Source organism: Cygnus atratus, chromosome 1 (genome assembly GCF_013377495.2).
Source record: "Cygnus atratus isolate AKBS03 ecotype Queensland, Australia chromosome 1, CAtr_DNAZoo_HiC_assembly, whole genome shotgun sequence".
Lineage (NCBI taxonomy): Eukaryota > Metazoa > Chordata > Aves > Anseriformes > Anatidae > Cygnus > Cygnus atratus.
The window spans coordinates 104,512,571-104,537,532 of NC_066362.1; the positions used below are offsets into that span (position 1 = coordinate 104,512,571).

A 24,962-nucleotide genomic window follows, 5' to 3' on the forward strand; every position below is an offset into this window, starting at 1 on the left:
TCCCTGCTCATGAATACACAAACAGCATTTTGCAAAACCTACCACAATGAATTATTCTAAATGCCAGGTAGATCTTATATGAAGACATCTATTATATATCAGAGAGAAAGACTGGAGGTGACAAGTAGACATGGCCTGAAATGCCCTTGTGTAGCTGAAGAATGGCATTTCACAGCAAGTTGGCCTCACTGGAAGCTGTGAGCACAAGTATTTGCAATATCTTTAGACAGCATCTCTCTCAAGGCACAAGGATTCTGTTTCTTTGAAATAAGCTGTCATATTACTTGAAAAGAATTATCTAGTATTTCATTACTGTGATATGAAAAAAATATATATTTAAAGAAGTGTTTTTTCATTAGGCCTGTAGATGGAAGGTAAAGACAAACAAGACTCTGATAGGTTCAGGTTTGGGTAAATAATGCATTATAAACTACTGTTGCAAAATGATAAAGGAAACCATATAAATATGTGGAAGTGGCAGGCAAACTGTACTCTTGGAAAATTATTGAGGCACCGAGGTATAGAAATGTATTGCTTCAGCACTATTTACTTGATTTTATTTTTTTTTCCTCATAAAAGTCAGCGTTTTTGAGTTTAAAACAACCAATATCCTGATCTTATCACATGGACCATGTCTGTTGGAAGGAAAAGCAGCACACATTTTAGGAAATGTTTTTTTTTTTTTTTTTTCTTCTTCCAGTACATTGTCATACTCTACAAGATGACTGTGAAATTTTACAATGCTTATACTCACAGGTACAGTAACTGCATGCTAGGGCAGTAGGTGGAACTTGACAACCTGTAGCTGTACTGTACTAAGTTTTAATAAATCCTGTAGCAATAATGAAAAATGATCTGTTCTTTCATGGCAAAACATGGTTCTGGGATTTCGGTATGTTGAGCAGTATTGGCTTCACAAGCAACCATGTGTTTTTGATTCAGCAGTCTTAATTACAGGAAATTTAATGATAATGAATAGTAACAAAGAATAAATCAAAAAAAAAAAAAAAAAAGCAAAGACAAAAGAGAACTTAGTTTCCATCCAAAGGAAAGAAATATTTTGGTAATAAATTGGTGCCTTTGCACTGGAAAATTCATTTGTTTTACTTACAGCATATATGCTAACTGTTAGCAGTTGTCCTTTATTTCTTTTTTGCTTTCCTTTTTATTTCTTCTTTGGTATCCTTTTTATGGCTACAAATATCTACTTAGTAATTGGAAAAACGTTGTGTTAATGCATGATCCTAAACAGGAAGGCGGCTGCTGTCTTAAGAATTTGGTAATAGGATATCAGATTCTGTCACTGCTATAAAATCAGTAATAAACTTAGGCAAAATTTTGTCCCTGTTGGACAAGAGTTTTGCCATTGATTTCAGTCGAATCAGAATTTTGTTGTTGGTGTGTAGTAAGTAAAAGCTTGAGTTGGAATCTTTTGCAAGTACTGGAAGGCTGCCTGTTGCCTTGGCTGATGTCTGAAGTCACCTCCTGGTGACTGCTCATCTGTTCATGGTTAGACTGATGTGTTCATAGTCCCTATGTCTGTATCACAGAGGGATCCAACTTCTACAGGTGGTATTATGCTTACATGGTTGCCCAGTGGCTGAATGGATTACTAGAAATGTATCTAGTCTTTGGTTTGTTGGCTTTTGATTTCCAGAAGTGCTGGTAAGGCGGTTTGGAGGAGTTACTGCTGCTGTGTTGTCTCTGCTATAACTTACAGGAAGTAAGACTTGAGTCTCCCAATTTTGTAATTCCTCAAAGAATAAAATAACCAAGAAAGAAATGTTCAGCACTCGGCACCAAATTAAGCATAAGGGTGACATTGTGTAGGAACCTGTGCTTGGAAAGCTGGACAATTAAAATGCCAAATGTTAAAATTACAAATAAAAGACAAATTCATGGTGTCACTGAGGATTTTTTTAGGTCATTTGTTCTTGGTGCTTCATTGGGTGAATGATTTCAGTGTCCAACAGCAGCAGCAGCTTATATTAGACAGATTTCATTCAAAATTATTTTTGATGTAGACTATAATCAACTGACTATAGTGCTCCTCATGTCAAATGTTACAGCTAAAGTAATAGTTTTACCTAACTCTGTTGGTAGATTTATTTATGGGCTGCATATCACAGCAACATATATAGATTTATGACATTAATAAAAAGGAGACGTGCTTAGTGATGCACTGTGTCTGGTAACCATTTGCTTGCATTTAAAGTCAATCAAATTTTAAAAAATACAAGTTTGCAGAAGTCTGCAAATTCCAAGTAATGTTTGATGATCACATTCTTAATTTTCCACACTTTTATCAAAATACCTTTTGAATAAATTGTGAAATTTGGTAACTGAAACTCCTTTTCAAGAGTTTCTTTGTATCCCTTCTAATGAAAAGTGCAGTAGCAGCCAAAAGAGTATTAGAAACAGAAAACTTTGCTTTTTACTCTCAGTGCAGTAAAATTTTAAATCCTATTTTGTAGTCCATAGCACTGCTTAAAGAAAAAAACAAATACCTAAAGGGGTTGTATTTCACACCTAAGTCAGTATATTTGTACTAATTATTTTGTTGTTCTTGGTGTCATGCTCTCAACTACGTGCTAAAAAATTAACTAGAAAGATGGGAAAACATGTTGTAAACTACCGAACTATAGCCATTTTAATTTCTTATGTTTAAATACAACACATTGTGTGCCTGATGTGGATACATACTTGATGTGATGCAGTACAGAAGATGGAGCCAGACTCTTCTCAGTGGTATTCAGTGAAAAGAGGCAATTCCATTTAAACAGAATGAAAACCAAACCAAAACAAAATCTTTTTATTGTAAGAGGGTTAAACACTGGAATAAGTTGCCCAGAGAGGCTGTGGAGTCTCCATCCTTGGAGATGAGTCAAAAGCCATCTGCACATGGCCCCGAGCAACCTTCTCTGGCTGACCCTGCTCTGAGCAGGGGATTGGACTAGATGATCTCCAGAGATGCTTTCCTGCCTTGGTCATCTATGTGATTCTATAATATGGTCTTGGTCAGTGTAAGAGCTTCTAAAACTATAAGTTATTTTAAACTAATAATCTTACGGAATCACAAATTAACCAGATTCTGAAGTTGTATTATTTGCACCTCAGTGAAGTAAAATACACAGATAATATGTATTTAGGGTAGTATTTAAAACCATTATTAAGGTAGAAGTTGGTAACTGTTACTAAGTTAAAAATCAAAGGCATTTTTTATTGTCATTATAAAACAGGATTCTGAAGGGTAAAACCATAGAGGTTGAAAAAGCAGAAAATTCACGCTATTAGTGCCATGTTTAAAAACATGTCCTGGAGACAGTCCTTAACTAGCTGAAAAATACGTAAATTAGGAGGTTTTAAAATGCTGAGTTGCACAAATGGTTTATAAGATTTTTGTATGTTAACTTTCTAATCTTCATTTTTGTCTTTACTTCTTTTTAAATGTGTGTTCCACTTTAATCTGCCTCAATCTCTTACGAACTTTTCTCTGGCCACGATTGTGAAAATGTTATGGTGTGGTTTTGTGTGCATCTTGTTCAGCTAAGGACTTCAGTGAGGTTTAGCATGCAGTATGGTGACATTGCTAATGTATTTATTTCTTAGCATGTATTCTCCTCAGCAGCAAGAGACATTCCCAGGGAGCCTCTTCCCAAGCACACAATCAGGAAGAACTGCACAGTACTCTTGGCATATATTAGTATCCTTCACTTTCCCCTTCCTTTCTAAGAGGTATTTTGGGGCATATCTTTCCTTGTTTTAATTTTGATTGTATAGGAAACAGCTCTTGTAAGTAAAAGGCACGCTGAAGAGAGGAAAATAAATGAGGAAGTGATGTTATGGCAACAGTTGGAACATCAGTATGAGCAGGTGTAGAAGTGTGGCTGATGTCTAATATTTGGACACTGTATTTACATGCTGAAAAGTATTTTCAAAAATATTAATAGATATTATACACTTGCAGTAGTTTATAATGCAAAAAGTACAGCTTTTTAATTATTTTTTATTTTGTTGCAGTGTATGCCAATGGTTGTGTGAGGCTTGTAAAATTTTAGGTGCCCTTTTGACTGCATCGTTATCTAGTGTCTTCTTCAGTAAAGAAAGAAAAAAAATATAAACAGTTCTTTTACCTTTAAATTAACATTGTATTTTTAATATTTTGTTGTTTTCCTTTGGAAAAAATATACACATACATATATGCAAATATATATATGTATATGTATATATATATATTTTTTTCTGGATGATAGTTTCAAACAATAAACTGAAACTTTGAATAGCATGCATGGACGTGTTTTAATATATTCATGAGTGATCAGAATACAGTACAGAAATCACATATGCTGCTCTGCTGCAACTTTCAAGGTTCAATCCATCATTCTGGAACCCAGGGGGCTGAGATTTGACATCCTGCCTAGAAACCATACTTCAGATTGGTTGGAACTGTGCCATCTTATGTTCAGGTTAAAAGAGCAGCTGTAATTTGTCTGGATAGCACTTTAACTATGCACAGCAAATCATAAAACCCATTTTCAGTAATAAACTTGAAACTAAAAGAGGTCCATTTGCTTCATTTCCTGATCCATACAAGATTTTCATCATTTTGATACAATACCATTTGGAGTTTGATCTTATAATGATGTAGATTTCTGTAACAGTCTTTCTCAGATTAGCAGTTTTATGTAGCATACCTATAGTATGTAGGAGATTTCTTTTTGGCATTTAGTGGAAGTCTTTTTCTATTGTTCTTTGAAACTGAAAATATGAGAATAATTTCATAGTAGGAGTTAAGCTTATATGTGATTGCCACAATAAATAAAACGTGATCGTAATCTTTTTCAATTGTAAATACCAGCTGTAAAAATACTCTCTCCTGATCTTCCCACTCCACTCTCCCCCCAACTTTATGGTGTAGCATGGCTTGCTTGCAGGGGAATAGCAAATGCAAATATTACCAGCAACTCACTGGAGAAGTTTTAAGAATGTATATACATACATTCATATGATTTTATTCATGGTTTGGAACTGTAATGATTTTAGATTTCAACCTGTTTTTGTCCAGTCTTCTTTGTAAGTGTGAATTTGCCTGAGCATCAAGGTCCAACTTAACTTGGGAGGCTGTTTTCTGTGTATCTTAGTAACCTGAAGGAGCTCCTGAGATGGGCTTTTCTCAAGGAGATGTGGCAGTGAGCCCGACTGTGGGGAGTGTGATCAAAGGCAGATACATTCACCGTTACACAGAGGCTGGAGGCTGTTTAAGCTCCTTTTTTCAGTGTTGCACAATTTGGGTTCCAGCACTGACTTTCTTCTGATACTAGTCTGCAGAAGCTTTGTGAGAAATCAGGGCCTTGCACTGTAAGAAACAGCTTAACATGTCAGTCTAGTTCAGTATACACTCAATGGCTTGACTACTAAATAGACTAGCCAGAGCCCTTGAATCCTTAGTACACTGACTTCAACAGTCTTCTGAAATGGCCATATCTCTAGTTCTGTTTTTTTCTTTTTCATAGAGACATTTCTCTATCTGTGTTTCTAGTGGGACCTCTTTTAGCTCCGTAGGTCTGTCCCTTGTTTATGGTATGTGTTCAACTCCTAAACTTTGCTAATCATACAATCATAGAATATCCTGAGTTGGAAGGGATCCACAAGGATCATCAGGTCCAGCTCCTGGCTGCACCAAAAGTCATCCCAAAATCAGGCAATATGTCTGAGAGCATTGTCCAAATGCTTCTTGAACTCCGGCAGGCTCAGTGCTGTGACCACTGCCCTGGGGAGCCTGTCCCAGTGCCCGACCACCCTCTGGGTGCAGAACCTTTTCCTAACACCCAGCCTGACCCTCCCCTGTCCCAGCTCCATGCCGTTCCCTCAGATCCTATTGCTGTCCCCAGAGAGCAGAGCTCAGCACCTGCCCCTCCGCTCCCCCCGTGAGGAAGCTGCAGGCCGCCATGAGGCCTCCCCTCAGTCTGCTCTGCTCTGGGCTGAACAAACCAAGGGACCTCAGCCACTCATATATCTTGTCCTCCAGACCCTTCACCATCTTTGTAGCCCTCCTTTGGAACCTCTCTAATAATTTTATGTCCTTCCTATCCTGTGGCACCCAAAACTGCACATAGTGCTTGAGGTGAGGCCACACCAGTGCAGAGTGGAGCGGGCCAATCCTTTCGACGGCTAGCCATGCTCTGCCTGATGCACCCCAGCAGCATACAATTGGCCTTTTTGGCTGCCAGGGCACACTGCTAACTCATATTCAACTTACTGTCGAATAAAACCTCCAGATCCTTTTCCATGGAACTGCTCTCCAGCCTCTTGTCTCCCAGTCTGTACTTATAGTTAGGGTTGCCCTGTCCTAGGGGTAGAATCCAGCACGTGCTCTTGTCAAACTTAATATTGTTGGTGATTGCCCAGCCTTCTTATTAGTTAAGATCTCTCTGCAAGGCCTCTTTGCCCTCGATGGAGTCAACCGCTCCTCCCTGTTTAGTGTCATCCACACTTATTTAGTATACCTGCATCCAAGTCATTTATGAAAACATAAAAGAGTACTAAGCCAAAAGAAAAAGCCTGTGTCACTCTTCCTAATCCTTGTTCCCAGTTTTAGAGTCAAGAAGCCACACTCTTGCCCTTCAGTTAAAACCTAAACCTCATGATACGTCTTGCAGCCCTGTGTGCTGTCCATACCAACATTGTAGCTAATTCAAGGAAAGGCTCTTCCTTCCTTTCCCTTCCCTTCCCTCCATACCATGGGGCTTTTTGATGCTACTGGCAAAACATCTTGTCCATGTTACTATATTGTTGTGGCTAAGCCTACCCTACTGGAAATATATATTTTTGAGATGTTTGCTCCCTTTAAATGATTTAGTCCTTTGAAAATACCTCCGGATTAAGAATTTATGGGAGTATAGTCTACTTATATTAGACATATACGTTCCTGAGGTAGCTTAGCTAGGGAGAATGAAATCTGTTTCTATATATTCCATCTTCCTCTGTTGTAGTTAAGTCAGAACAAGCTGCAGTATAGCATTGTGTGCCTTGGTGGCCACACAAGCACTTTGTATTCACTGGAGACCTAGAGGTATGACAGCTGCATATAAATATGCATACTTGGAGAGATTCATGGTTGTGCCTCATTCTAGGGATGATTGGCTGTAGTGCTGCCACTGCAAATCAATGAGCGCTTTCCTCATTTATCAGCTGCTTGCTTGCTTGCTTGCTTGAAAGCAGACAAAATGGTTAAAACACCAACAGCCCACAGAGGGCTCCTGAGTGAGTGAGACTTGTTTGCTACAGCACTCAAAACATTTCCCTGGATCTACAGTAGCTCTCAGTAGATGAATTTAGCACTCAGCAGATTAATTTAGCTCCCAGTGTGCTGGATTTAGAAAGAAAAACTAATATAGATGAATGCATTCTGTTCAGCCAGCATATTTTGTTTTGCAACAATACACATGTCTTATTTGAACTGCAATCTGGTTGGAAAGCATTTTGCGAATGGTGCATTGGTCATAAAAATGAGTCATGCTTGCTCATTTTTTAAAAAGCTTTCATCTAGTGCAGATTAAGGAAGAAGGTATTGAGCAACTGATCGGAAAACATATTGAAATTTTAGCCATCTCTGATGAGTTTTGGGAAGCTTTTTAAGGTAGACTTTGAGGTTGTATTGCAAAAAATTAGTAGCTGCTTTTCACTTTTTTACCTGTATAGTGTACCAAGTGATGTGTAGCACCCCTGGACATGGTTACTCCATTCATTTGCCTCATTGCAGGCTTTGTGCAGGGTTTCCTTGGAAGAATTACCTCATTGGAAGCTGAAGGTATGTCTAATGGAACTTGGGAAGAGCTTTAGAGGAGGAAAAATTCAGGATACAATTTTTATTTACTTATTTATTTTTAACAAATGTTTTATTACTTTTGTATAAGGTTGAGCTTTCTTCCTTCACTGGGGGAAATGTCACAAAGAAAGTGGGACTAGCTCACTTATGTGTGGTAGCAGACTAGGTTGCTCATGCAAACAGTAATGCTTATTATTTCAAAGGCCAGGAAACTGAATAAGATACAAATGTAAAATAAAGAATAAAAATCTGGGAGCTGAGGACATCATTTGGCTGTCTTTATTTAAACATAACGTGGTCAAGAAAATGTGAAAAAAATGCTGCAAAATGACAACCTGGCTTTCTAAACTAGTATCCTCAGTAAATGAGTGTCTCATATGAAAGACTAACTCTCAACACATCTTCCAGGGCCACTTCTTGATAAATTATTTCCACTACCGGCAGCAGGATGATTGTTATAAAACATTCTTTCTGTCTCTCAACAAATTTCTTTTAAAGCTTTGAAGAATGGGTTGAAGAGCAAATAGATCCTTTCAATTGAGTATGTGTCGTACAGTGCAGATTTAATTTACTCAGGAGGAGCTCAGCTGCTACAATGATGGGTACTTTATAGTAGTGATTCCCAATCTTACTTAATCAAAGAACTACTAAACCTTTGGAGGAACACAAACAACCAAAGATATTCCTCTTCAATGTTAATGCAGCGGTTTTCATTCATCAGTATATAAAAATGAAGGAATACTTTGGATGTTGTTTTGTAAGTTGTTTGTAAGTTGTTGGGTTTTGTTTATTTGTTTGTTTTCCCCCGTTTGTTTGTGCATTGCCTTGCATGTGCAGGGATGTGTGTGTGTTGTCCTCCTCAGATTTTAAATTCTACAGTATTTTTGCAGATTATGTTGTAATACTTTACAAACTACCATCAGTTTTCAGTCAGTAAATTGAGGAGCCCTGCTATGAAGACAAGAGAAGGCTGGAGGCCTGGTTCATGTGTCTGCTAGGAGAACTGGATATCAAACTGTAAAATGGTCTGTGCACAGTTGCCCTCTGACTTACATGTGGTACATGTTGCTTTTAGTACAGGACTGTGAAGTGGAAATCTCTTAGGCATTGTGTGGGATTTCACTGGTTCTCCTGTGAGAAGAATGAGGCATAACCGTGCTGCTGGCAGGGCACTGTGGGGAGTCAGTGCTGACTCACCATCCCTTCTGACTCCTCTTTTCCAGGAGGAGTGGGAATTTATCATCTGTACATCCTCCTGCGGGAAGAGGAGAGTAAACCAGCACCGTCCCTCATGGACTTGGCAAGTCTGGCCAGCGGGCCAGGGCAGTGAACCCAACATCGTGTTTATTTGGACCTGGCATGCTCAGAAGAGTAGTAGTATGTGTTGCACAGGTAAATCATACATGCCAGGGCCCTGAGAAAATCCATTCCCTGCCTCCCACTGATGCGTAGCTGTCTTGGCTTGGGGCACAAGTGTCCAGTCTTGAAGAGAGCTGTGTGAAACCTCAGTGGAGCCCACCCTCTCCTCTGAAACTGAATTTTCTCTGGTCCTGCTGCTCCACAGCCTGCTCCTGCCCAGCCCCGATGATTTGGGCTCCACCTTAACACCAACCCTGTCCTGTCCTGCCCCGTCCTGGCTGGGCCTGGGGCCTGCAGCAGTGCTTGGGGATGGCCGGGCTGTGGCCAACCCTGGTCACTATCCCCAGCCCAGCCCAGGTTGCTTCGCTGGAGCTGCAGGATGGGGCTGGTTGAGGAGGGAGGCACTGCACTGCCCTAGTGGCCCTGGGCCTTGACCCTACAGCCCCACAGCCCCAGTGGAGTAGGGTAGGGTGTGCAGAAGATGGTTCTTTGTTGAAGTCCAGAGTGACACTTGGGCCACGCTGGAGGCAACACAAGGTTTCTCTTAGATCAGTCTTTTGGTCCTAGCTCTGAGTTTTCTCTTCTTTTCCTTGGCTATATTGAAGCAGTTTTGTAAATAATTGAGTCTGAGAATGCTAATGCTAATTCAAAAAGAAGTAAGCTCTACTGCTAGAATGCCTTTGTAGGTATGACAACATTGAGTATACCCTAGAGCTTCAGTCTCCACAAATACATTGGGTAATGGTCTTTTTTTTTTTTTGTATTTAAGCTTTTCTGTTGGTAGTCTGGGCTTTTGACTTTGCAGAAAGCAATCCACCATAAGTTTTTTTTCTCCACTGCTGTGGGAGGACACCACAGCATCCTGATGCTGTGAATCCTTACCTTCCACAACCCCCACAGTCTGCATCATTCATCTCCTCCTCCACCTGTCAAGGTTTCCTTGCATTCTTGGCAACGGCTGCGGAGGAAATTAAAGGCTTTATTTCCAGCCTAGCTTCAGATGTCACAAATATGGAGGCCAGTTTCTGAAAAATCCAGTTCTAAAAACTCCAGTGTTTATTGTTTTCTGTGCTTACTAGCCAAGATCTTCTCCCTGATGTGGAAAATACTGCCATCTGTAAGATACAACAAGCTATATGTTTGTGTGTTGGTACTTGCAAATGCCATAAGCTAATTCATGGCCTTGCTATGGTTTAAGATGTGGTTTATGATATGGTGGTTTAAGATATGGTGTGGTTTAAGATATGTTATAAGACTTCATGGCACATAGTGGCTTGTTTTTAATTTTTTTTTTTTTTTTGTCTTTAATTTAGTCTGACCCAGTTTAAATGTTCCAGCTTGGGACAGGTCCACAAGTTTGGGTAATTTCATTTAGACATACTCTTACACATAATTGGACATAAGTGGCTCTAATCTGTGCATGGAAACAAGTGATAATATATATTGGTAGAATTAACTTGCCTGTATTGTTGTAACATTACAGGATGTCCTCAGTAGTGTAGCAGTAGTGCTCCTATACCTTTTCATATAGAATATTCATTGCTAAAAGATGTGCAGAAGTTAATTGATCTCAAAACTTACTTTTACTTGATCATTACCAAGATATTTAGCTATTAATACACAGTTTCATGACGCATTAAATGAGTTAGGAACACAATTGGCCAATTCTTCCCATTACCGCGACTTAAATTTCAGCTGCTTTTTTAGCATTCTTGATGTTGTTTTAGTAGTTTATAAATCGTAAAGGAAAAAAAGATAACGGAACTTCAGATTTCCACATGTGCAAATCTGTACTTTGCCATAGGGACACGATTGAACAGGTAGTATAGGTACAGTCTAAGTTGTTTAAATGGACTTCACATCATCAGGTGTTCTTTTTGTCTTCCCTTGAGAAACTTAGTGTAAAGAATATAGACAATAGATTTGGCTCAGGTTGACTTGATCAATTCATGGTGTGTGGACAGTACCCAGTTTGAAGCAGATAGCCTGCTTAATAAACCTCCTGCTATTTAGAGAGAATATTTGTTTTGTTTATTTGTTTATTTATTATTTATTATTTATTATTTGTTATAATAAACAGAAACATGGATCTGGAGGTTGTATGGCTTTAGTCCTAGAAAATTGTATTTATTTATTTATTTATTTTAAATGAGGCACAAAAATATTTTAGATCCCTAAGTTCTACTTGTCTACTGGAAATCAATTTTATTTATGATTTTTTTTCTATATTAGATGTGGTGTTCAATCTTTGTCACCTTTTCTTCTTCTCTCCCCCATCCCTGCCCCCCACTTAGCAGACCTACTTTTCTGATACAGATAATAATTTGTATTAACTTTGTCTCTGGCAAAGTTATTTGTACTTGTACTGGCAAAGTCACAGGGGCTGCCTCTGGGTGATATCTCTGTGTAGGCAGTGTTTCTTCATGATACAGTGGGTCTGTCTCTTCAAAATAGGTAACAAACTCCAAAAGTGTTTTGTGCATGAGCAAAAATTAAATCTCCACCACAGCCTTGGTGTAACCTACCTGACCAATTGACTCAAATTACAAGTTAGATACAGGGGTGTAGCTCATGCTGTTGTGCACAGTGACTGCTGCAGCAGGGTGGAATGATTACATCAGGCACCAGTCTGAAGAGACAAGATGGGAAGGTCTGATGGAACATGCTAGAGGAAGGCTTCTGAAGAGGAACAAACATTTCTAGATACTCTAAAGTGTTGGTTTACCATGAGTTCATTTTGGCTCAAGTCCACTGCAGGATCTGTAATTCATTTGGTAGCATTGATATAAAGAATTCTGCTAACATAACCCACACGTATGGTTTTTTTTGTTTGTTTTTGTTTTTATAAATGCTCTTTGTGATTCTCTTTGGATCCATAGTAGACAGCCCAACAACTACTACATTTCCACACAATAATCTGAGTTCAGAGAGATGAGTAGAATGGAAATAGTTTAATAAGCAAATGTAAAGATAGATGACAGAAGATGAATAATACTTTTTCACATAAAAATAAACCACAGTACAAAAGATATTCAGAATTAGAGGAACAGGATAGTATTGAAAATAACATAGATTTTGTGGTTGCTTTGGAATTCAGTGCAGAAGCCACGAGTAACACATTCTCCCCACCCCACCCCTATTTTAACTGCATCTGGTAATAGCTATAGGGACATCGATTACCATTATATCAAAGACTAAAATTAGAAATGCTTCACACAGCAACATACAAATGGTTTAACAGTTTCAGGCTAAGGGTGTATGTGGGGGAAAAAACACACCCCATTTCTTTGCCTTGAAGCCAGCCAGCATAGCTCATCCACACATACATAGATCACTCCAAGGGCAACAGTGGGAAAAAAAAACACTTCATGAGGTTTGCTGAACACTTATCATTTAGGAAGTTGGAGGAATAGTCTGTGGGTTAACATCCTAGTCTAGGTTATCAGAGATTTAGGTTTGGTTCCTGAGTTAGCAGAGATATCCCATGGTTAAGTAGTGTAAGTAGTTTTCCTATGCCTCAGTTCCCCATCAGGTAAAAATAGGGACCTCTTACAGGGCTGTTGTGAGGATGAATGCCTAATGCTTGTTAAGTGCTTGGATTATTCAGTAATTAAGGTAGTCTAAGTACCTTGAAGCATCGTTTATGCTGGAATGTGTATAGGCTGTCTCCATGCACCAGGGGCTTTCTCAATTACTTACTGCACTTAGCTTGGAAGACAGTGGAACTAACAACACACCTAAAAGGACCAAAAGATCAGCACTGTTCCGAGATCCATTTTGTCAGGGAAGGAAAAAAAAAAAAAAAAAAAAAAAGAGGCTTCTTTGAGGAAGACACTTCTTTGTGCTGGGCTGTGGCTGGACATGACCTAAGTAGAATAGTAGAATATAATCAAAAAAGCTTGGTCTGAGAAGATGATGGGGAATGAGAGAAAGCTGCTATATCAAATTCTCTGCTGAGAAAGGAGGCAGTGGAAGAGCAAGACAAGCAAGCTCTAGAAATGAGACATCCTTGTGGAGGTCAGACATACAGGGACAGGAACAAAAAAGTGGAAGAATGACAATGTGGCAATAACAACACAAGGATTTTCCTGTGCTAGATTATAGCTCCAGACATAACTGGGGGTCTGGAACAGAGGATGGAGAATATGTTGGAGAAGTGGGAGAGAGTAACAGTAGCTGCTACTGGTATAGGGATGTCAATTTATTGCATTTGACTAGTGAAAGACTAGTGTTGTGGATGAAGTTGTGCAGACAGGGAGGAGATCACAGAAGGATCAAAAATCAGGAGATTTATAGTTTGCAGCTAAGAAAAGCATTTTGTGTGGGAAGATTACTGCATTAGAATAGTCTGAGGAATAATAATAATTGAAATACTCCAGCTGAAAAACCTCTGAAGTGAATCTGTCTGTGTTACTGGAGAAAAGAAGGGTGCCATAGAGATAACATAGCATTTTCAAGGTTAAAGGCAGAGGTCATGGTGAAGCTGTAAATTCCACTAGCTTCAGTTGTCTGTGTCAGGCCCCAGGAGGAGACCTCAGGCTGGCTGCACACAGTGAGCCAGGCACTCACACGGGCACTGAAACCACAGCCTTTTCCTTAGTCGTGATAGTGAAAAGTGCATTGTAGGTAAGTGCTTGGCCTCGTAGGCAACAGGTTCCTGATGTAAAAATAGTTACGGGTGGGAGATGTGACTTATGTCAAAAACGATTTAGGGGGTGACGAGTCAACAGAAGGGAAAGCAGTGGGAATACTGAAGCTGTACCGGGAGGGATGGACTGGGAAGGGAATTTATCTAGGAACAGATACCAAAATCTTAAGGTAGAGAATAATATTTGGGAACAAGTATAAGCACAGAGAGTTTCAGACTGGATTTGGCAGTTTAAGTAGTCACAGAAAACTGTATTTGAGAATTTTAAGGAGTAGAGTTTTTGCTGTGTTTTGTGTTTTTATTTTCTTTACTTTGATAAGGCCTTGCAGTTTTGTAGGAAAAAATAGAACATATCTCATCTCATCCCATCTCATCTCATCTCACCTCCTGTATAGTACTATATTTGGAGAGCATTGTTAGCTGAGGTTTTTGTTTGGGGGTGAGCAGTAAACAGAATATAATTTTCTCCAGTTTAGTCACACTAGGAAAAAAAATAAAAGAACAATTTGGTGTTTAGCTGTCAGGTCTATGTACTGTTCCTGTACAAGCCTTATTTAATAAGAATTTAAGTAAATACAAGTGAAGTACTGAAAGCATAAAACATCTGGAATACTTTAAGGATGCACTGAAATATAACGTGATTAATTTCTTTTGTGTTAATTATACCTGTTATGAGCTAAAACAGATTCCGCTTTCCACCCATTATTATGTAACTTGTGGCTTTGCTGTTCTTTGAAATGCCGTTTTCTGTTCATGTGGTATATTAAAAAATGTTAGAAGACAAATTACAAAGCTTAACTGAAATAATGCCAAAAATCTTACACAAGTTATTCTACTAGATAAATAATTAGTATATGCTTACTGTTATTTTTATTTTTTTTAATTTTATTTTTTTAATCAAAAAGAAATGGTAATGTAATGAGCTAGGGTTGAGCAGGATTTTTTTTTTTTTTTCTGTTCTATGATTTAATGGAATTGCTCTGTGCCTATGGAGAGGTATCTAAGATCAGTCTGTGAGCTGTTACTCCTGTGTAGTATTCTGTGTTCAAGAGTACATTTTGCTTTATGCTGCATGGATTGTAGGTGTAGCATATCACTGAGCTTGGATGCTCTGGGATATAACACAGCTCATTAATGGACTGAGAGTCATGGTAAGTTTTTTTACGAACGTTCTCAACCACAGCAAAACAGAAGTTAAAGCACTGTGTTGTTCTTGTAAGTGTGGGTCTGGAGGAGGGTTATAGGATCTCTTTGCCTATTGTGAGCCTTTGGATGTGGGCGTCATCTCCACAGGGAGACACTTTTGACCCTGGCAGCAAAGCTGCAGGGAGCAATAAGAACACAGAAATCTTCTGCTTGCCTACTGAAGGGAAATGAAAGATCTCTGTGGGCACGCCCGGGAGGGTCACTGGGCTGTAGATCTGCTCTAGGTGCCCCACGAAGTAGCTGTCACTGCTTACTAGAAGCTTTGAGGAAGTTTTGGATGTGTCTTACGATTCTCCTTCAGATGCAGTGGTGTTTTTTCTTCTCTGTTTTTCCACTGTAATGGTCTTACAGTGCAATGCAACCCATAGTAAGTATATAAAAATTAGTCCTGTTTTAGTACTTTAGGAGAAAAAATACTTTCACTTAAAAGACCTTGTCCTTTTTTTTTTTTAGCAGTAAGTGAAACTACCACCAAAAAAATGAAAATAGTTTTGTAAGATTTGCTTTGATAAATTGGGCAATGCTTATATGTTGTAGGAATCTGAATTTAGCAGATCCAAATCCACTCATAGACAGGGAACTCAAAGTGTAGTACAGCACTTGAGTCTAATTTCACCCCTAATTTGACAACTGAGGTGAACTTGAAGCCTTAGAAAGTAGAATAATCTCACTGAAAAGGAAAAGTATGAAATTCTCTCCCCCAAATCAGTAAGCATTTACAAGAACCTTGAAGAAGCTCAATTTGTTTAATAAAGCTTCTGAATAGCTCATGTTTGTCCACACAAACCCATAGGAGAGTTTGTTTCTAGTTGTACTTACATGCTTAATCTAAATGAAGAAAATACTAAGAGCAGCTTTTTCCCTGTAAAGATCTCCAGTTCAGTTTTAGTGGTATATGAGGTACTGGTAGATAATTTCTTAACTTTTTTGGCATCAAATATGACTTCTCAATCTTTACAGATTAACCCTGTTCAGTAGGTGATATTCATTACCAAAAAAAGGATATTTTTTAAACACTAAAGTTCAAAGAACTCCAACATACTCAATAAAACCAAGAGGATTGTGTTGGCTATTTATGCATGCAGTTATTACTTTAATAGAAGCAGTCTTTTGCTCTTGAAACATATAATTTTCTTTTTGGAAAATGCAAATAATTTCATTTGAATTAACACTTTTTTTTTTTAAGACTGCTTTATGCTGGAGATTTCTGTGCCATGTACTATAACTTTAATCTTGTTTTAGCTGCATAATAGGAGTAGAACCTGTCTTGAACAAACATGTTGTCTGTTCAGTTGTAAACGCAGGAGTGCATCCTGCTGAAACAGTTCAAGCTTTTGCACGCTTGCTGTATTAGGTCCTATGATAAACAGTTTACATAGTGTAACAGAGCTTTGCCTACTGAGTGAAGTGAATCCATTTAGATCAGACTCAGGTGGTCTCTCCTAGGCACCCAGGTGCTGCCACAAAGAGGGCTATCCACACAGCCACCAAGCTGCAATCTCTTCACATGATTGGTGGTGTTCAGCTCCAGTGCTGCTTTGGGCACTGAAAGGACTAAGCATCCTCTGCTTTCTTAGGGACATAAATTAGAGCAGCTGGCCAAAGGAGCACAGCAAACCAAGGATTTGGTCCCTCAGTCTTTGCGGGGTCTATATGGACAGCTATTCTTCCAAGGAGGTCTGAAGTGGAGAAACCGGAGTCTCTGCCTGGCGTCACTGCATGCCAAGTAGAGCCATCAGTGTCCCATGGGTGTCCAGGTCAACCTGGGACCCCTTGTTTGGCTCATCTGATGGCTTTCTAGGAAGGCGGTGGGGATGAAAATTAAGAAAATAAACGTCTCAGAACTAAGCTGAGACAGGGTAAAAACATTTGCATGATAGTAGGCAGGAGTTTGCAGGTCTTAAATTCAGTGGACACATTCATTGTTGTGATTTTAACCAGCCAAGTATTTTTGCTGGTGTAACAAGCTGTTTGGAGCTCACCACAGTTTTGTACTTAAAGAGGGACATACAACACTGTGCAATGAAATATATGCTGTCCTGAAATGCCTTGCAGCTTTTAGGAGGCTATTCAGCTGTGATTCCCCCATCTCCCCAGCAATTTCAGTGCCCCCAAGGCAAACATATAGACTCATAGACTTATTTTCTCTGTTGACTTTATATTCTTACTTGGAAGATTTACAGTGCTATTTTTTATGGAAATACCTGAGCCTATGACAATTAAACAGTTTTCAGTACTTATAAAAATTTCTTACTTTTAATTAGCCAGTGTCCATTTCTTTTGGCCCTCAGTTCTTTTTTCTTTTTCTTTTCCATATAAATGGGTGTAAAAGTGGAAGGATGAAACTTAAGCTTTAAAACGTACATTCCTATATTGTTTCTGCTGACCCGACTTTAACTTCTAAAAGACAAGGGTGAGAAAAGCCAGTTTAATTATCTACAAACAACCAAGAGCTATAGACAAGAACTCCAGTCTGTTGCTTTTAGCTATTGATATGACTAACTCTAGTACTGATGATAGTGTTTCAAAAAAGAACTCCCCAAAACCCAGTTAATGGCTTCTTTTTTTCCTAAGCTGTGACTTTGCTGGAATTCTAATACTTCAGGTTTTAAAAATTAATAATGTAGAGCTGAAGTGAAAATAATATTTTGGAAGGGGGGATGAAACAAACTATTTCCTTTTCATCCTTCCCCAATGATTTGCAGGCAAACACATCCCCAGGCAAGTTCTGAACTTCCATAATTACATTGAATTCCTAGTTAATTGGGCTTTTCTCCTGCTATTGAGTTCTTCCTTGAATAATGCCTGCTTTATAATGATTTGTGTGCAGACAATAAATGTAGAGATTTAATAGGATGAAGGCTGTGGCTCCGTACAAAGATATTTAGCCCTTAACTCCTATTGAAATCAATACTTTTGCAAATCTGTTTATAAGTGACTTAAAATGAATATGCATTAAAAAAGGATTACTATTAAATGTTTAAAGTATAAAGAGAGAATAACAAGGCTGTTCTTTGTAAAGTGACTAAAAATTGTATGTATCTATAACGTTCTATGATTATTGTCTCAGTACATTGTGCTCTTTATATCTTATTGTATGTGCTCAGTTTGAAAAAAAAAAGTTGGTTATTGTTTCTGCAGACTCTGCCAACTGGTAGGCAAACTTGCTTCATTTTCTACTCAAACTTTATCATGAGTAAAAAAAATAGCTTATCTTCCCCCATCAGACTCATCACGATGCCTGTTCTTCCAGCAAGAGTTGGGATAACTCTTTGTTTATGACTGACTAGCAAATAAAGAATACAAGTTTTTTTTCTTTTAGCAATACAAAGAAAACGGGTAAGAAGGGGTGAGCAACAATCTGTGTTCTGGAAGAGGCTGTGACATAGTACATGAAGGAAATGGAGCTGCCGATGCAAAAAAGGTGCCTTTTTTTTCTCTCTCAGCGCAGAGTCATGTGTTTGGGGCTTTTGGCTGGTACATGAGTGCTGGCAGCAGTGCCTGCATCAGCAGGGATGGGTGTCTGTCACAGTTCTGAGATCTGGCCAAGATAAGCGAATTGTATCCGGTCTATTATTAATCCACTTACTCTTGCTAGTTTTTCATGCGTATCATGTTGTTATGGAACGGCTGACCAAAAGTCTAACAGTGAAAGACAGTTTGCTCTCCGATGCTAAACAAAGGTAATTGTTAGGACCATCCCTGATTTCCCTGGTTCTGCTGTGTAACCATGAGTGATTACGTGTGGTGGGATATAACTGTTGTGGCTGGAGCTCAAATGCAAAGCTTCTCTTACAATACTGTCTAGAAAAGATAGATTCAGCAGCAAGAATGTTGGCATTACGTGCAGAAAATAATAGCCTTTCTCAGGCAGTCAGGGCTTAAGTTAAACATGCGGAGACAGGTATTTTATTAAATTTCTCACTTTTACAAGACACGTTTGGATCACTATTCCAACTGATCACATAGCAGCATAGCTTCTGTTTTTTTTTTGTTTTTTTCTAGTGAAGAATTCATTCCAATTCTTCTCTGTGTAGAACCTCAGAATAAAAGACTACGTGCAGCAAATCTTAATACAGCAAAGTGGCCACTGTTGCGTTTATCCAATCATCAGTCATCTTTTCATTTTTTGCATTTGTTCAAGCTTTCCTGCTTTTAAACTGCTGAGAACTTTCCTGCCATTAGCTATGAGCAGAGAAACTTTTTTTTTTTTTTTTTTAACCTATGTTGACTTAAAAAGCTGGATGAGTCTAGTGTTGCAAACCCAGCAGCAGGACTGTAGCTGGACTCGGAACACAGAAGATAAGTGCCATGGTAATTCTTTCTGAAATGAGACAGAAGTCCCCTACACCGGAGACAGGCAGGTGGCTAAGGATATGGTGAGGATATGACCCTTTCAGCTCAAGGTTGCTTGACCCAAATCCCAGCTTTTATATTAAGATAAACTAATCTTGCTGCATTGGAGGTTGCTAATGTAGCCAAGAAGAAACTATATTTTATTAGCAGCATAAATTCTAGGTTTTGCTGATAGTGGGACTGATCTGACAGGGTTTGCAGTTTGTTTATACCCTTCCTCACAGCTGGTTGCTGGTACATTCTTGAATTCTCTGCGTTATGGTCACTGACTTATTTTTAGTCAAAAATGCAAGGCAGGTACTCATATGATGATTGATCTTCAGTACACCAGAAACTGCAGTCTCAGGTGAAAGGCAGAGAGAGGTGCTAGAACTGTCTTCTGTGTTACAGTGGTCTTTTTCAAGAGTCTTTCATTGACATCTTATGACACTTCCCATTATAAGAGTGGGAAGAGTGAGACTCTTCATTTCGTGTCCAAAAGTGAAACTGTTTCTCTAGTCACACAGTTTCCTTGTGGTCAGCAAGGAAATTAAGTAGGTACTTTGTGAAACACTGCCAGGCAACCCTTTTGCTGTGTTGGTTTGCAAAGGGGATTGTATGCTCTCAGTTATTCCCAGACCTCAAGGAGGAAGATCTGTGCGTTCCAGCACTGGAGCTGGTTGTGGTTGGCAGCTAACATGCCTCATAACAGAATTTCTGAAAACTTTTTGCATTCCCAACACTCCAAACTGATTTACTTTTCAAGGAAAGCGGTCTTACAACGTTATTGAAGTGGTAAAGTGGTAAAGTCAAGCAATACTAGGTTGGCTTGTGCACCTTGACGTGACCATCCTCTGCAAATGCAATGTGGGAATTCTTCCTTATTTGGTAACACACTTCTTTTTCATACAGCCTTCAATCTAGGCAGTGAACAGATGGGCCAGCTCTGAGCATAAATTGAGTTTTGTAACAAGTGACAGTCTTGTTCAGAAAGAGAAAGTGGAAAGTATGCAGTGACTGAGAACGTCTCAGGACAAGAAAAAGGAGTCTCATGACAAAGTTGATTAAAGCTCTGCAGAATAAAATACAGTCCTCAGATTTATCACAGAGTTCACATATTGAGGTGTGAGGTGCACTGCATAGTTTTTAGAGTTGGTCAGCAATTGCATGTTCCTCATTTTTGTAATTTAAGTTTGGCATCTAATTTGCAAAAGTGCTTGGTATTTATATGTCCAATTGAAACTGTTGTGAGTGGTGCCTTGAATATATAAAGTGCTGTGTAATGCTCAGTCCTATGAAAAACTAGGCCCATGTGACCCAAATTACGTATTCACTTTTCAGCTTGATCCCTTAGCACCAAGTAACTCATCTGTAAAATGGGGACAGCGCTATTCCTGCAAAGGAATTTGCTGAATTTGAGTTGCATGATGTTTGTGCTACAGTCAAAACAGTCATTATTGCAGTGTTGGTAGCATAGCAGCGTAATGCAGTTTTAAAATCAGGATTTCAATACTACTCTCTGAATGTCTCTCCAATCCACGAATTAAGCAATGAAATTAATACAAACTATCAGTGCTTGAATGTTTTGCATGTCTGTTTGTACAACAAATGAAGAGGAGTTCCCATGGAAGGATGCTGTATGGCTAAGCAATTAGCAGCTGTGCCATACAATACTCATTGAAGAAATAAAAATTGCACTGGCAGCCAAACATGTGGCATTTTCTAAAATTTATATGAATCACATTCCAGTCTTAATAATGCTCTTTTCATACTACATTTATATGAAATTTTATAGAAAACGAATGAACTGCGTGTATTCAAGCACCCTGAAGAACATTTAATGAGAAGTGAGTGCTTTTTTCTACCACATGGACATACTATAAATCTGCGTATGCTTCTAAACAAGTAATGATAGATATGCATATAGCTATTTGAATAAAAAGACACAAAAATTATTACAAACTTTACATTACAGATATATTCAATCCATTCTGAATAGCACAGTATAGTGAACAATATAGTCTATGGGTTTTAGTACTATTACTTATAAATGTAATCCTGATCTACAGTCAGGACTCTTTTGGGAAAACACCGACTTAATAGATTTTAAGAAGCTTTTTGTTTACTTTGATTTTGTTGCCTGTAATTTGCATATGATAGTAACCACACTATTACTAATTTATCATCAAAAATATGAAAGAAAGAAATCATAATAAAATGTCTCTTTGTTTGTTTGTTTGTTTTCCTTTAACAGATTTCTTTTACAATACATTCTTCTCAAGCCTGTGAATTTTTCTTTAACTGACCAGGTAAGCAAATATACATACATATAGAGGTTTTTTGTAAATATGTTTTCCAGACAGTAGGCAATTAATTCTGAGAGACTGGTGTTGTTTTGTTGGACAAAATCTGCAAAATCTATTATAAAAAAGGTTGAAAATGCGGTTGTCAATTTCCAATTAAAAAAAAAAAAAAAGTTGAAATCTCCCAAATTCTTTAAATTTCAGTTGGAAACTCAGTTTATTTTCCAGATATGCTTAATTTTATTCTTTCTCTCTATTCTTCTTTTTACTTGTCATCTTAGTTTCCTCACTTTCTGTTGATATTTACAATTTACAAATGGATTTTTTTTTATTTTTTTTTTTTTTGCTGGGTGTTATCAGTCTCTCTCTGCCTGGCTGGGTACCAGCATTGCAGACAGGATTGTCTGTTGAGAACTCCAGAGATAATATTTTAACAACACAGGCAGGAATGGAACAGCAACAGTAGAGTGGCTGGTGGAAAGTGGAAGTGACTTTGGAAATTTATGAATGCCATTTCTGTAGAGCAGAAGTTAATAAAATGCAACTATGAAATGAACAAAGTTGCTTCTAATGATCAGTTTTGCAGTAAAAAAAAAAAAAAAAAAAAAAGCCATACAAAACGACAACACTGGGTACTGAAAAGCCAAGTCAAAGAACCAACTTAAAATATTACTGTCTATATATTACTGTCTATAGATTGGTACACTGAGGTGTATCTTTTACCTATGGAATTGTGGTTTGATTGTCTGTTGTTGTATGCTGTAGTTGGCAGAAAACACTTTTTTGGCTCTTTTATTGTTATCAGTGTTGATGATGGAGTTGGGCTTATTTGCGTGGAGCTTTAATGTGGTTTAGCTTTAACGTTACATATACCAAATTCCGTCATTTTTTGATATTTCTTCTTGAGTGATTGATACCTTTTTGGGAGAGAATAGACTGGACAAAGTGAATTAGTGATACTATTTCATGTGGACTGTTTTGTTTACAGAGATCGTTTCCCTTAGTTTTAAAGTTCTGGTGCTTTTCCATAGACTCATCTTAGCTATGGCTAAAATAACTAGATATGGGCAAAAAAAAAAAAATAAAAAAAATGTGTACTTCGGGTTCATATCAAATCCATTCACTTGTTTCATGTCATAATGTTCTATAGCTCTAACACTTTATTTGTACTGTTAACCTCATCTTTATTTAAGATGAGAGGTGGTCTCTTATAATCTTATAATTCTATCTTCTTATCATAGGGTTTTTCTGTGGTGCCAGCAAGACATAGAAAGCTTCCTTGAGCTCAATTCACCAAGGAGAGATCTCTTCCCTTTAAATCTTGTCCTGAAAATTCACTTCAAACCCACTATACCTTCACATCATTTAAAAACTAGATACAGACCTCAGGTAGTGGTGTCTTCTGAATTCCTCTAGTTGGATATTCATGGATTTTATTTTATTTTATTTTATTTTTTTTTTGCAGATCAGTCTGCAATCAGTCTTGCAATCAGGAAGTGAAATCTGGGATTAAAACCACCTAGTGATTTCAAATGTTAATCTTAAGGGCTTCTCCTAGGCATTTCATATTAAAAGATGGGTAACATGGGACAAATGATCAAGGAGTTATATTTGCATCTTTCATTTTTCACATCTAGGCCAAGTTAGTCATTCTTCTGAGTTTCCTTACTCATGCTTGAAAATATTTTTATATTTTGTTCAAAATGTAAGACACAATTATTGACAATAAATAAATCTGATAAAATAATTGTAACAGCCGTAGAAAAAAAAGGCTATTGACAACCTCTATACTTATTCTTCTTATATAGACATCTTCTGAAAAGCTTGTCATGTCACTTGCTTTTCAAATGTAAATTATAATGAAATTGTAATACTTAGATTGATTCAGAATAATAACTGATTTACTCATCAATATGAAAAATCTGAGAAAAGAAATCATGGCTCAAATAACAAATTTAATTTCATTCTTTAACTCTTTGTTTCTCTAAGTATCGTTAATCATTTTTATCTGAAATGAAAATCAATATATTTCAGTAAGATTTATTCAAGCCTGTCTTTAACAAAACTAATCATGTTCTTTTATTAAAGTAATGAAGTCAAGTTCATCTGGAGCATCTAAACTGCATTTTTAGTGAATAAACTGTTTTCTCTAACTTCTTCTCTGTACCTTGCCAACCTTCTTACGCCAGCCGTCACCTCCAAAGATCACCTAATCCAAGGCTGTAGTTTCCAGATCAAATATATCTGCCAGTCAAGGAAATCAATTTTTAAGAAGTTGGTGCTAAAAAACAACAGTCCAAAGACAGAGATCAGACCCCAAAAGGAGCTACATAGTTATAAAGTCTCTACTGACCTTACTAGCTTTCTCAATTGCTTCAGTGCTTCAGTGCTTCAATTTATCAATTGTCTTCAGTGATGATGATTGTTGCCTTCATAAAGTAGAAAAAAAGAGCTACAGTAAATATTTCTGCTCCATGGACAGAATATCTGTCTTTGTACGTATTCTACAAATCTCTATAAATTAATTAGATGATACAGTTTATGAACATGCCTGTGATGAGGTAGAGTGTTTGGCGAAACATGGCTGAAGATGAGTGGTTCATCATGGAGTTCAGTGCTAATCTTTTCTACTGGTAATGAAATGGGTTCTGATCTGGAACCTTTAACATCTCTCTGTCACTTTAAACGTTAATCAAAGTATCTTCAAGATTGTTCATGTTTTTGTTCAACCCCCTGTTCTGTTGTTGTGTTAGTGTGAACAATTGCCTAGTGACTGAAAACCCAACACTGTCTCTGTCAAGTAGACATTAGTGAAACTGAGACCTAGTTTATACAGACTATTAAGCCAGGCAGATTTTTTCATGTTTGAGCCACTATTGTATGTATAGGGCACTTTAAGAAACTGAGGCATTGTATTACTAGTGCAATGCTGTGCAATAAAGAAATTTTCCATAGATACTGTCAAAAACTGTTCTTACAATAACTAGCTCTCTGACAAAAAGCTATATTTTGAAGATTGCAAGCCTATTGGTATTCTCTGAGGCGCTGAAAGCCTGCTAAAAGTATGGGTGTACAATTAGTATACAATTTCTTTGCAGTACACAGATTGTGGACCAGATATTTTCTATGTGAACATATAAAAATGCAACATGAAAATGATCACTTCATTTTCAATCTACATTTCATGCACTTTTTTTTTTTTTTTTTTCTGCTGGCGGCATCCTGTATCTTCATGATCTATATGAAATATTAAATGCTCTTAATAAGTATTTTGGAAAAAAAA

The 24,962-nt window shown here is 37.8% G+C and overlaps 1 protein-coding gene across 46 annotated transcripts in view; it reads left to right on the forward strand.

The window, feature by feature from the left end:
* LOC118247810 (uncharacterized) overlaps positions 1-24,962 on the forward strand; it is a 364,491-nt gene that overhangs the window by 178,278 nt on the left and 161,251 nt on the right. For 11 of the 46 annotated variants that reach the window (XR_004778562.2, XR_004778563.2, XR_004778557.2 and 8 more), the window contains 2 exons: positions 9,052-9,220; positions 21,631-21,685. The exons of 9 other annotated variants lie outside the window; for them this stretch is intronic. Coding sequence is in view for 6 of the 37 variants with exons in the window: in XM_035546087.2 (XP_035401980.1) it covers positions 9,052-9,220; positions 21,631-21,665 (204 nt within the window). In the remaining 31 variants the exon portion in view is untranslated. Of the gene's footprint in view, positions 1-9,051; positions 9,221-18,363; positions 18,466-21,171; positions 21,224-21,630; positions 21,686-22,920; positions 22,946-24,962 lie in introns of those variants that run through there. 26 more of the 46 variants (XR_007707702.1, XR_007707705.1, XR_004778566.2 and 23 more) reach the window with 11 other exon arrangements.